The sequence below is a fragment of the Centruroides sculpturatus genome, unplaced genomic scaffold (assembly GCF_000671375.1).
Source record: "Centruroides sculpturatus isolate CEXI.00-Female unplaced genomic scaffold, Cexi_2.0 scaffold1311, whole genome shotgun sequence".
Lineage (NCBI taxonomy): Eukaryota > Metazoa > Arthropoda > Arachnida > Scorpiones > Buthidae > Centruroides > Centruroides sculpturatus.
Genome location: NW_019385462.1, coordinates 112,947 through 126,746, shown reverse-complemented (window position 1 = coordinate 126,746; position 13,800 = coordinate 112,947). Strand labels below are relative to the sequence as shown.

At 29.5% G+C, this 13,800-nt stretch overlaps 1 protein-coding gene across 2 annotated transcripts in view; it reads right to left on the bottom strand.

Annotated features, from left to right (window-relative positions):
* Positions 1-13,541, bottom strand: part of LOC111639239 (ATP-binding cassette sub-family A member 3-like) — a 51,977-nt gene extending 38,436 nt beyond the window's left edge. Inside the window, exons 1-3 of one of the 2 annotated variants that reach the window (XM_023385049.1) lie at positions 13,075-13,541; positions 7,016-7,216; positions 2,811-2,926 (exon numbers count right to left, since the gene is read on the bottom strand). In XM_023385049.1, coding sequence (XP_023240817.1) covers positions 2,811-2,926; positions 7,016-7,216; positions 13,075-13,387 — 630 coding nt within the window. In that variant the 5' untranslated portion in view covers positions 13,388-13,541. Of the gene's footprint in view, positions 1-2,810; positions 2,927-7,015; positions 7,217-13,074 lie in introns of those variants that run through there. The other variant, XM_023385050.1, reaches the window with a different exon arrangement.
* Between the last annotated feature and the right edge of the window lie 259 nt (positions 13,542-13,800).

Below are 13,800 nucleotides of genomic sequence, written 5' to 3'. Positions count from 1 at the left end.
ATTATTAATATAAATAAAAATATTAATATCATCATTTAAAATAATTTATTACTAATTATTTTACATTAAATGATTATATATATAATTATAATTTAGATAGTGTATGATTAGATCAAAGAATTAGCATTCCATGCCAGAAAATAATTCCAAAAGCCATTATGTCTTATTAGACAAATCTGAATTTTTTTTTTGCCACTTTATTCCATATGCTGTAGCTGACAAAGTTCACTATAAATTGCAATAAGATGACCTAATGTATAAGTCAAATCAAATTTTTAACTCAAAATTTTAGCTTAGGCTTATATTTGCTTTGTAAGTTGATATCTAAACACACAATAGACAAGAACTGTAATGTGGATGTAATACAAGATAATTCCATGAGTGTTGTTTTATTGGGAGAGATGTCACACTCTAAGAACACAGTTAAGTTTGTTTGAAACATTCTTTGGGAATGCTAGAAGAGATGTAATAATCAGAGTATGTTATAAGCAAGGTCTTTGAAATTTACATTATACTGTATCTATATTATTCAGCATTTTTATATAAATTTCACCAGCATATAAAGAATAAAATACATAGTACCTAATGTGAAAACAATGCCAAGTTCTTTTAAAATAACAAAAAACTGCTTCTTCAGAGTTCACCTTTTACTACAAATTACTCTAACTCTTTCAGACAACCAAGTCCATCAGGAGATATACAAATGAAACAAGCAATTATTTATTGTGGCATCACAATATCGGGCTACAGTTTTTAATCATTTTTAATTTAATGAATTTAAAATATATGCTCAAATTAGTAGTGGGGTACCTCTGTACATATAGAGTCATACTGGTAATCTATCTAACAACTTTCAGGAAAAAATTTTTGAATTGAAATAACGTGACTTCTGATTTGCATCAGAAGTTTGTATATAGTTAATCATGGCCTCTTGCCTGTAAAGTCCATATTTGATCTTGGTTTTTCATCTAACTCTGTTCAAGATTAAGGAAAGATGGATGGATGAATGGATGGACAGTGAAAATTTATAAGTTTACAATTTTTCAAATCGCAGCCCAATAACTTAGTAGTTGTCACCCATGTCTGTGCAACAACAAGCTACATCAATGATCTACAGTTGTTCTTACCCACTCTAAATTATCCCATCCCCACCAAGAAAACTATGTCACATCTCCTACTCAGCCACATGCAAAACATTACTTCCCCAGTATACAATAACTGCATTTCTTAATCAACAGAAATAATGACAAACTAACAACAGCTTTAAAAAAAACTGAAATCACAAACTATCCACAAACCCTAAGAACTACAAATTTATTAACAAGATTTGTACTGAATGTATGGAACAGCTCTTAAATGTTTTACAGTCCCTGCCAATAATTACATTCTCTTTAAAAATTATTTGTGTATCCACATTTTAATCAGCAATCTCCAAGTAAACTGTTTCCCTTATTTCTTCCCACCATACCTTGGTTTCTTTATTAAGGGTTTCTTGATATAGCATGGTAATGCCTTTTCTTGTCTCAATAACTCTTCTATGCATAGTTTGTAGTGATCTCTTTGTAGACCGACATACATTTTATTAGCCCCCACCAGATTGCTTAGCCGATCATCATATACACTGCTTTAAAACTCTTTCCTGTCATCTTTATTTGATTTGGCAAAAGTGATAAAGTACACTCAAAATATAATTTTTTTCTTGTCTTTCTCCAGTTTCCTGCAGAAAGTTTCTTCAACTTTCTACTTAATGCATGCAAGCTATTTCCTCCCTTTTTTTCTGCATGTCTTATCTTCATTCCACTTATGATTCACTAAACATCCTCCTAGTTATAATCATGGTTGCAAGCTATTGGCTTGCAACCATGATTATAGACATTTGTCTGTGCGATAATCCGGCCCTGATTTAAGTGGTCAGTTTGTGTTAAAAGGTTGAAACGTGAGGTAATGTTTTGCATAGTCTCAGGCATGATGTGGCATTTCCTGCAAGTATCATCTGCGAGTGCTGCCTCTTAAGATATGCTTTCTATCATTTGTATTTATAACCTAGTCTTGCATGGCAATTACAAACTTTTGTCTCCCAATGAGGCATCCATGAATCAGCCTGCAGTTTCAGTTCTATTAACTTCATACTGGCTGAGGGGGTTTCTACCATAGAGCGCCAAGACTGTCTAATGAGTGTTCATGTATTTTGTGCACCGTGTTAAATCCAGGACAGTGCTTTGTAAGTTTAATGGTATACTATTTTTGTCTGCAAGAGTTACAGCATTTGTGTAATTGCAATGATTCTTGTTTTCTATACAAAACCTGTTTCTGTATTATTATTATTGAGCCAAGTTTCAAGAGAGACTTTCATGATTTAAACGTCAAACCTAAAAAAGGAAGATTTACTCTAATTATTTGAAAAAGAACTGAATTCCAAAAGTTAGAAAAAACAATTTCTCAACATCTGAATAATTCTGGAGAAAGACCTGAATCTGCAAACCTTTAAATATACTAAATAATATTTAATGTATACACACCTAATAATATCTGACGTTCAATAAGGAGCTAATCCTGGGAGGAAAAAATGGTTGTGGAGTAAAAGACTAGTAGATAAGAATGAAAGACTAAATTATGCCTACAATTAAATCTATTAAGAAATTAAGGATGAAAACAAAAAGTCTTAAAGGAAAGAATTTGTCAACAAAAAGGTTTATATCAGAAGTTACATAAATATAGTCAAGAAACAACCATAAGAGGATTAAAAAAACTAACTAATAATTATAATAAGAACAAAATCTAAAAAAGATTAAAAAATATTAATATCTTACATTAATATCCTTAGAAATATTTTGAAATGAATCAATATAAGCCAAATCAATTGAAGCTTGAATACTAAGAAAGTTTGATTTAAGGTATGTTGACATTGCATAACCACCATAATAATCTAAAAGAATAAAAAAAAAAAATATCTTAATTTTAAAATTCATTAAATAATTCTAAATTAAATATCTTAAATGTTATGTAAATTTTATGTTTAAGTGTTTCTATTTTTATATATGCTAAATAGTATACATATAAAAACAATTTTTATATTAATGAAAAAAAAATTTATATATAAACTAAAAATTAAAATATCTTAATGAAAAAGTTTTTTAATTGCATCAAGTCAATGAAAAATAACTATATATATATATTTTAAATTTTTTTTGCCACTCAAATTATTTATCACTACCACTTTTATTTACAGTAGTAATTAATGCAGGTGCTGATAGTCTTATCAGTTTGGCATCCGGGAAACAAAAGTAACACGTTAAACTGTCACTCAAAAGGAGAAACCAGATGTTTGAGTCTCCAATTTGAACAAAACTTGGTAAGCATATAGCTTTAAATACAAGTAACTCCTTCTCCAAATAATAATAGGACTCACTTTTCAAGCATGTCAAAAAAAAATGGACCTGTGAAAATTTACTATTTAGCTTATAAGGTATTTGGAAGTTTCATATCAAGAGTGGCGATAGCCAAGTGAATAAGATGTTAGACAATGTAAAATTTCAAAAGTTCAAAATTAGTTTAATTCTTTTTTACGTGTAACATTATTATTTTATTATTTCACCACATTATTACTACTATTATTATTTCTCACATTTAAAGCTTATAAAGCAATAGATTAAAAATTGTGACATTGTTTCCTGTTTACAGAAAACAAGTCTTTGTATATTTAACTCTTACATTGTTAAATGAAATTTTCTTCATATTTTCAGATGTGGTGGTATTGTGACATTTGAAATGTAACAAACATGAGCACATGAGGAAATTGTCTATATTAACAATTAAAAAAATAAAATGCTACAACAACATTACCCTATTTTCATATTACTTTTCTTTTTGTCCATGTGCAGTAATGTCCAAAGCTTATTCACTTATGAGGACATCATATGTAAAAATATGTGAAGATAAATGTGAAGAAATAAAAATTTTATTTAATGGCATAAAAGTTAAATCTACAGAGTACACAGGCTTGTTTTTGTTAAACAGAGAAATGAACAAACAATTCTTAATCTCATCTTATAAGCTTTAAACATGAGGAATAATAATAATAATGTGATAAAAAATAAAGTTACAAATAAATAAAACCTAAACTACACTAAAACTAAAATAACTCCGAAGATTCAAACCTACATTGTCTAGCTCCAGTGCCTGGCATCTTATTCACTCAGTTATTGCCACTCTGGGACATGAAACTTCCAAAAACTTATAAGCTAAACACTCAATTCTCAGAGGCCCAATTTTTGGAAATGCTTGAGAAGTGGGTCATATTATTTGGCCAAGGAGCTGTTTTGTTTAAGACTACTTGATCACCAAGTTTCATTCAAATTACACACACAAATGTCTGGCCTCCCCTTGTTAGCAATAGAAATCATTTTTGAATAATAATTTTTAATGAATAATTCTGAACAATACATTTAATCACAATATTTAAACAGTATTTCACAGGTTCTGTCATGTCAAAATTTTTGTTTTAGTCTGCTAAAAAAAAGATCAAAATGATAAAAAGTCATCCCAAAAAATTCCAAAAATTTTCTGTTGGTCAATAAAAAAAAATCCCCAATCTGGAGGCACTGGGTGGAATTGCACAAAACTGCCTTCGGTTCTCGACGTCACTTCCTACTTTTCGGCCTGAAATTGCCACGACATCATTAAATTGCTAGATGTGTGTAGTGCATAGGACTCCCATTGCAGGAAGCTCAGCATTTTGCTGTTTTTCTTTAAGTGTAATATGTGATTCAATTTCATGCTGAATGTCAAAACAAACAGACTGGGGTTCTTATCACCATTTGCTATCACCAGTATTCTATTTTTATCACCACTTTAATAAAAATATCACCAAATGGCAATTTTGGCACTATGCAGCACAATCAGATATGTATATATATAAAATTATGTGTATGTGTGTATATATACATAGATAAATAAATAATCAGGTCATGCTGCATAGTTAGAAGTGGCAATTTTGGTGCTATGTTATCTATTGATAAAGATATGATAAAATTAACATAGTTACATCAACAAAACTTTGTAAATTATTTTTCTTAACTTTAAAATTTCATATGAATATGCACAAGAAATCCTGGCATTAAGCTTAACCAGAATGTAATGTCATCTACAGAAAACAAGTCAAGAGTTTTGAATAAAATACGTGATTTTCTATTTGACTACAGCAAACAGCTTCTTGCATTTAAATTATTAGTTAATTAGTTAATCTAAGATTGAGGCTATAAGTATAATATATTAACAAATGTGCATTAATATCTTAAATCATATATTCTAATATTAAAAAAGGTTTATTATTAATAAAATTTAATACTGTTGTAATGGAAACTATTGAAATTTCATCCATGAGAAGACTAATGACTGCTTTTGTTGAATAAATTACTACTTCCTTGCCTAAAACATGCTCTTCATCTATCTAGCCAGCAAGATTGTAGTATTTGAATTGGAGGATTACTGAATTGCATTATGAACAATAATTACTTAATAGAAAAATACATGTTTTAAATAAATAATAAATCTAAATATATCATAGCATTTCGAAGATAAAATGTCTGAAGGGACCATTTTGTCATTGTATGTCTTGAATTTAATTTAATACTATAGCTAATATTTAATATATGCTTTATGATTAAACTTTTTAATAGTAATAATGAAAAAATTTCAAACACAATTCATCTTTCTAAAGATGAATTTTGTTTGAATTGCAAAACTGAAGCTGCATTGAACACTGAAGATGGCCTTAGAAAGGCTGAAAATGTTTTTGTGTTTAAAGTTATCAACTGAAGTTTATAATTAGTTAATAGTATATAAAAATATAAAAAATACTAATTGTAAAAGTAATTGAATAGCATACATATACTTCAATACAAACTAAAAACTTATCAGCAACACTAAAAAGCATGTAGTGGTATCACTTTTATCTAAAATTATGTCCTATACTATTAAGTACTGTATATTCAGAGGTGTTTTTAGCATTTTGCTGCCTGTAAACAGATTTAAAAAAACACGGTGGCAAAATTTTTTGTAAATGGTAGCAAAATTTGATGACCACAGAGTATTTTCCTTCCGTCACTCAATTATTTTAATTGCATTCCTACTATCACTTTATTGAAATTTGCACATTAAGTATGTAGCAACACTTATCAAAGTTTTTCATTGTTTATTATTACAGTAAATTAATGTGTGGTGCCACTGCTATTATGTTTAGATATAAATATTAAATTATTATTGTAATATATAATTTTGATTATGATATAAACAAACATTATAATTTAATATGTTTTTTAGATGTATGTCTAAATCATTTTGTGATCTAATTATAATGTCACCTATAACAATTGTCACTATTCAAACATGCTTACTTTGCCTATGCATAAAAAACACCTCTGTGTACTGTACATCACTGAAAAAAAAAATTAAATAAAATGATTCAAACAGTTTTAAAATCCATTATACCTAGCAAATGATACAGACAGATTTATAGTGTTCAGTAATAAACCAACACTGAGCATGAAAACGTTTAACAATTTTTATAAATAGTGTCTTCCATGAATCTGAAAACAGTGATAAAACACACTGAACTATGTAGCATTATAAAGAACTTGACATGGAATCATTTTCATGTTCTATTTTTGATTTTAAACTGAAATTTTTTCCGAGTTTTAGACTTAAAAGGTCATTTTATATTTTATATATAAATAATGCTACAACCAAAAAAAAATACTGTATGTTACAGGATAATCATGACTTACATGTGACTTGAGCATCAAGTAATTTGCATGACTTCTTGAATTTAAGGAATTTATAACTATTATTTTGATTTTATTTGAATCTTTTGATTTAGTATTCAACTTTGTGATACTATTCTATATAAACATAGCATTGCACTATTTTGTACTATTATTTTCAGTTTAAATCATTCATACTTATTTACATTAACAAACATTTTAAATAATATTAATGACAGTTTTTTTTTACAAACCTTTATGTAGTCGAGGTCCTGACTGAGAGCTGATATAGTAAGTTTTATCTGTTTCAAATGTAAATTTATTTGGCAACCTCAATTTATATTTAAAAAGAGGTGATTCTTTATCATATTCTTCAAACACTGTTGCTCCTAATATTCTTTCATTAACTTTTGCATAGGCTTCCATATCTTCTTCAGAATTAAATCCTCTTAACTCTGAAAAAAATTATTTAATATAAATAATTTGTTCTTATTAACTAATTATTTTGTTAGTAATTTTATTCCATATATCGAAATAAAACATTGAAGTATTTATAATTATGTTTACAGAGGGAAAAAAGATGATTTGGTCAATATAATTAATTAAATATGGCAACAAAATTTAAGTGGCTTTCTGAGTATGACACTAGGCTACCTATGAACCAAAAAGTTATTGCCTCCAAAGCAAGTTATGCTTAATTATTTGCTTATGCAATACAAAGTCGAGACAATGGATGCGAACTTAATTAAGAAGCTTTACAGAAATATTTTTGGAAAAGTCTTCTCAAACTTTTAATAAACTATAGAATCTTTTGGCTAACAGAATATATTTTGATCTCTTTTTCAGCATCAGAAATTTCCTTTATTGATATTTGGCACACTTCAAAATGTATGATAGAATTTAGAACAACATTTAATGTATTTGAGACCACCTGAACCTGAACAAAAATAAATATTAAATTCCATATGTGGTGTGCACATGCAATGCATGTCTATTTTGTTTAATATCTCAGGATACACACACGTGCATATTTGTCAAGATAGCTTACTCAATTAAGGTCTGGCATGAGTCGTCTGGAATAATAGTGTATGAGAGAAGTGCGAGCTTGTTCATTTTGTTTATCATCATCTCAGGAAGGAGTAAATGATAAAAACAAAATTTGGCATAGTAACTTTTATACAAGGGGGCTTTGATGTTTGAGGAAGGGTCATATGTCATATCTTTGGTTGGGTTAAACTTATTGAAAATTTTAATTGTTATTTGCATTTACATTATTTTTAAAAATTCACTTCTGCTAATTTATAATAAATATTAATTTTCATGGGAGATGAGCCCAGCATTGCTTGGGCAAAAAGTAATGATAGCAAAGATTAAGATTAGATTATAACCAATCTTATCTGTTCTCACTGGGTGCAATTAGGTCACCTCCTCTTCCTAGACTAATTAGAGAATTTTTAGATGGTTCTAAAAAGTATGTTTGATTTTCCACAAGAAAAGCAAAATACTGCATCTAAAATAGTACAGTAGAAGCCAAGTTCTTCAGGTAATACTTAACCCTCTCCCCGCAGAAGGAAATTTCGAAAAATCCTTTCTTAGTGTGCATTCTTATGACATCCTAACTATGTACCAAATTTCAACTTTCAACTCCTAACCATTTGGGCTCTGCACTTATTATCATCATCATCATCATCATCATCCCATCTTGATTATATATATAGATTAATAGTATAAAAAAAAAAACAGTTTCTTAAATGAAATATCATAAGAGATGGTGCAACAGACAATTTTAAACTTTGATAATGTGTCTAAATAATTTTCAATAAAAAAAAAAGTTAAGCAAATCATTACAATATATTTTAAATGAAAAAAATCCAGCATTAAGTTTTTAGGACATTTATAAAAGAAAAATTTGTATCAGTCAAAAAAAAATCTCTCAATATAACATTTTATGAAGTTTGGATATTAACAACTAAGAGGTTTTCTACCGTAAAAAACACCAACCAGAAAGATATTCTGTGGAAATGATTATTCATCTGTTCAAGCTTTGTAACAATAATGCAATGGTTCAGTGATAAATATAATCATGCAGTAACCCGATTTTAAATTTATAAATGTTACTTGCAAAATTAAATACAGTAGAACCCCTCTAGTCCGCCCTCGGCTAGTCCATCACTCCGATTAATCCGACCGTGGTCGGAGTCGAGAAACTTGTCCCGACTCGTCGGTGACTCACCGTCCGTGGCATTCTTCTGTGTTCGTTACAGTATATGTTTTACATTGTGTGTAAATGTACAGTTTTGTGTGTGTTTTCAACATGTCAGGAGTGAAACGTAAACAGGTTACTCTTTCATTAAATGAAAAATTAGCAGTGCTACAAAGACTGGACAAAGGGGAAGATTGTTTATTTTACTTTTTTCTGATAATCCGACCTTTTTTCGTTCCGACCATACCCCCAGTCCCAAAGGTGACAGATTAGAGGGGTTCTACTGTATATTAAGTTCAATAGGTGTGATTTATTGTAATCACTTTGTTATCAATATAGTCCAGTCCCAATAACCAACTGATGGCATTATGCAACAAAAGTAATTAAACTACAAGTAGTAAAAATCTTAGTTTTATCAAATCAGCTAAGTAAATTATTAATGTTTTTTTATGTTTTAAGTTTATTAATTATTGGAGCTTATACTTTGCCTTTACAAGATTAATATTAACTGTTTGTCTCTAATTATTGTTGTTTACTTTAAATTTGTAATATTGACATATAAGGTTTAAGAAAAAATTAACAATGTTTCAAACAGACAAAAACTGTATACTAGACAATGCCATGTATTTAAGGATGAAAATGTATTCGAAAAACGATGTGTGTCCATTTTGGAATGGTTTAATTGTAAGCCTAAAAATGCCCATATTAGTAGGTTGAAAACAGAAATAACATAATTTATGCTCAGCAATAAATTCAGGTGTGTTGATATAATTAGTTGAAGTTACTGAGAAGGAGGTGGATAGTATTTAAGGATAGTCATTGTTGGGGATCGACATTCTAGCCATACAACATCCTCTATGCATTTGATTTCCTCAACAATTAAAATCCAAATATTGCAATTTTTACTAAAGCGGTATTTATAAGCTTGTTTCCCATTGAGAAAAGATTGCATGCAAATGTACGTATTTCAATGAATAAATTGGTTTCTTTCTACATTTGTTCACATTTCTTTTCCACAATAGAAAAATGACAAAACTTTTTCGGTTAACTGATATTAATCTTTAGAAATGAGGTTAGAAATATGCTTGTTCCAGTGTCTTGAGAATCTGGGAAAGTTTTTTGTTATATGTTGTGTTGAGTAAAAACAACACTACTGAGGCACAACAATGTCATTATTAAGGCAACTGTGCAGAAGAAAGGGTAGTGTATGATTTGGTTCCTCAATGCTAAATGTTATTTTTGTTGTTAGTAAAATCCCTTCAGATGAGACTAATCATACTATTTGTTAGTGGTTTCAACATTTTACAGCAACGGGGAGTTTAAAATGGAAAATGTCTGGGAGACTGTGTATATCAGAAGATAATATGGAAGAACTGAGCTTCCACTGCTTGAAGTCCACAAAAATGATTATTGTGATGCAGTTTGAAATTACAGATTCCTATGATCACTATATACATAGATCATGGCCTTTTGTGTACTACTATTTCAGCAATCATGTTCATATGGCTTTAGACCAGTGATTCTCAACCACTGTGCCATGGCAATTTAGTGTGCCACGAGATTTTTGAAGTGTGCTGCCACTGCAAATATCCATACATAAGTGACGTCAGACAAGTAGTTTAATCGGTTCTATCTTCCTAGGGTATGTTTGGAAATTGTAACCGGTGTTACTGCCGGTAGTTACCAAGGCATTTAGAAAATTTGACCTAATAACCAACTGCGTTTAAAAATCACTGTTATGACGTCACTGGTTGTCCTGCGGTACTTACCAAAGTACCATCAAGTGTGTACCATCAAATTTTTAAATTATTAAAAGTATACCGTGATGAAAAAAAAGGTTGAGAATCACTGCTTTAGACAATAGATTTCTTAACAGGTTGATTGGAGGGTAGTCTGTTCTGTGACCAACTGAGAATCAAGACACAACACTTCTTGACCTTTTTTATGTGGAAATACAAAGAACATGGTGAATGCAGTCTTGACCATCTACAAGAGAATAACTGATGTCACTGTAATTGTTGCTCCTGACATATTGACACAAATGTGGGGAATTAATAAAATATTGTGTTTGGATGTTTGCAGGACACAAATGGAAAACATCCAAAATGTAACTAAATGCCAAAAAACTTTCATTACAAGATGAAATGAAAGAATGGATCTTTCAGTGAAATTTCTAATTTATCATTTATCAAACTGTGCATGAAATCTGATGTTTTATGAAGACCCTAAGTAGTTTATTCTCATCTTTTCACAGATTAAAAATTAGTTTCAACATTCTTTGCCACAAACATCATCTTAATTATGATTGCATAATGGCACGAGGCAGAAAATCAAAAAATAAAATTAAGTAGCCAAAGCCCCACAGGAGCCGCATATTGGGTCTTAAGGACTAGGGCAGGGGTGGCCAAGACGTGGCGCATGCGCCAAACTTGGCGCATTGGACGATTACAAGTGGCGCTTCAGTTTGATCTGAGCAAAATTGCCAGATTTGGCTTTTTGCGATTAAAAATATTATATAGAAAAATAAATTTTTTATAGTCTGTCTTGGCAAGTTCATTTGTTGCACAATTCGTTACAGTCTATTTTTCAGATAAAATGAATGTTCTCCACATAGTAAATTACAGTGTATGCATGTATTGTGAGTCTTGCGATCTTTATTTCCGATCAGTTTACAGGCGTGTAAATGGTTGAAAACATTTATTGTGATTAAAGTTATTCCAAGCTGATTTTCAGTGCCAATAATTGTGGTGCAGAGTAATCTTCACCAAACGAGACTCTGGCAGCTATAGCACCATCATCAAGCAATCACCCTCTCATACAGGAGATTATTGGTGACTATTGTAAATTGGTGCTTCAATAAACTGTCATAAATTAATTAATTCAACTGCGTGATTAAGTTACTCCCTTTTCTCTCCTAAGCGAAGCAGATATATTCTTATCTCTATTTATCAACCCCTAACATTGAACGTAAGACTGTATAAAAAGTGTTCGATTTATATGGCGCATCTGAACTCGTCTGTCAGAAAATTGGCGCATTGTATGCAGAAGGTTGGCCACCCCTGGACTAGGGCTTGCTCACGGCTGGGTCTAGATAAGTGATTTTCAACCGGTATGTCAAGAAAGGATCATAGGTGTGCCACAAAAATTTTTGAAGGTTATTAAAAAATTATTTTCGAAAGAAGTCCAAAAAACAATAAAGATACACGTCAAAATTAAAACCTTTTTAAATTGATTATTTATTATAACAATGAAAAATACGTATAAACCTATACATAAAGTAGTAAAAATCTGTGTTTACAAGCAAAATTACGCCGGGTTTTCATTTAAAATGAAATTTTCTTTAAATCAAAAACTTCTGTAATTGTCCATATTTATTTCAAATTATTTTAAATTAGAAATAGTGAGATATTAGGCAGGTTTCTAAAAGGCAATTATCATATGACTTTTAAAAACAAAAATTAAAGACTTAATTGCTTTTCTTAGATCAGATCTCTCATTAAGTGTTCAATTATAATAAAAAATCTTATTTTTTGGTTTAAGAATTTTAATTATTATCTATTTATTAGAAATTATTTATTGACACAAAGCAATTTACTATAATTTATGAAAAATACAAATCTCTCTTTTCACTCTTTTTTCATCATTATAATTTAAGCGTGCCGTGAAAATTTAATTATAGGTTCAAGTGCGCCGAGAGATTAAAATGAAGTGTTTTTCAACCTTTTTTTAAATCTCAAATAAGTATTTTGGATTTTCTAAAAAGAAAACCCAAAATCCTTATTTAAGATTAAAATCTAGTCCAACCTTTTTAAATCTCTCGGCACACTTGAACCCAAATAACATTTTAAAATTTCAATTATTAAATATAAATTAATTTTTTTAAAAAACTTAAAAGTTACCAACATAATGATAAAATAATGTACAGCATTGAAAACATTTCAACTAATTTTTTTCACACAAATTATTATTTAATTAATAAATTTATTAAAATAACGAAGTTAAATACGAACTGTAGCATACCCTTTCATCATATAAAAGTAAAAAAAAAATTACAGAATTAAAATTTAATTAAATTTACATTCGGACTCAGAAACTGACCAGAATACTTACTTATTTTATAATAGAATCCATTTCTTAAAGCGTACTGCAACAGTTCACTGACATTATTGTCATTTGGTGTATACAGAAATTCCCCACTTGGGAAAAACAGATGTTTTTTCAAGTTATATCCATTATAAACGGTGACATCCTTGTGATCACTATCGTGATTTTGTGGTGTAAATGAAATTTTTGATGCTATATAAACTAACGTAAAAGAACAAAGTAATGGTAATATAAGTTCAATAATAGTCCAGATAAAATGCCTGCGATGTATAATCCAACTTTTCCACAGTAAAGCTTGAAGCGATCGAAAACATCCCATATTTCTCGCACATCCGACACTATCTACCGATCTACTAACCACCTACCTACTCCAAGGATGACTACATTCAGCTGCAACTACATACAGTATATATATATATACCACATGTTTTTTTTTTTTTAACACGTGTTTACTTCCCATGGCGCCCTCAAGTGGATGTTACTGGAAACATTTGCTGATTAATTAAAAAAAAAATTTAAATATAATTCAATTAATAAGCATTTTTCTAAACATAATACATTAAATAACTATTTAATTAATTAAATTCGATAATAAATTTATTACGAAAGATTAATATAACGTAGTAAGTTAGTTGCGTGATTTAATTTACAAACTTCCTAAGTAATTTAAGTTCGTAGATTATTATTTTATATTGATAACACGCTGCGTCATTATCGATAGGAAATAATATT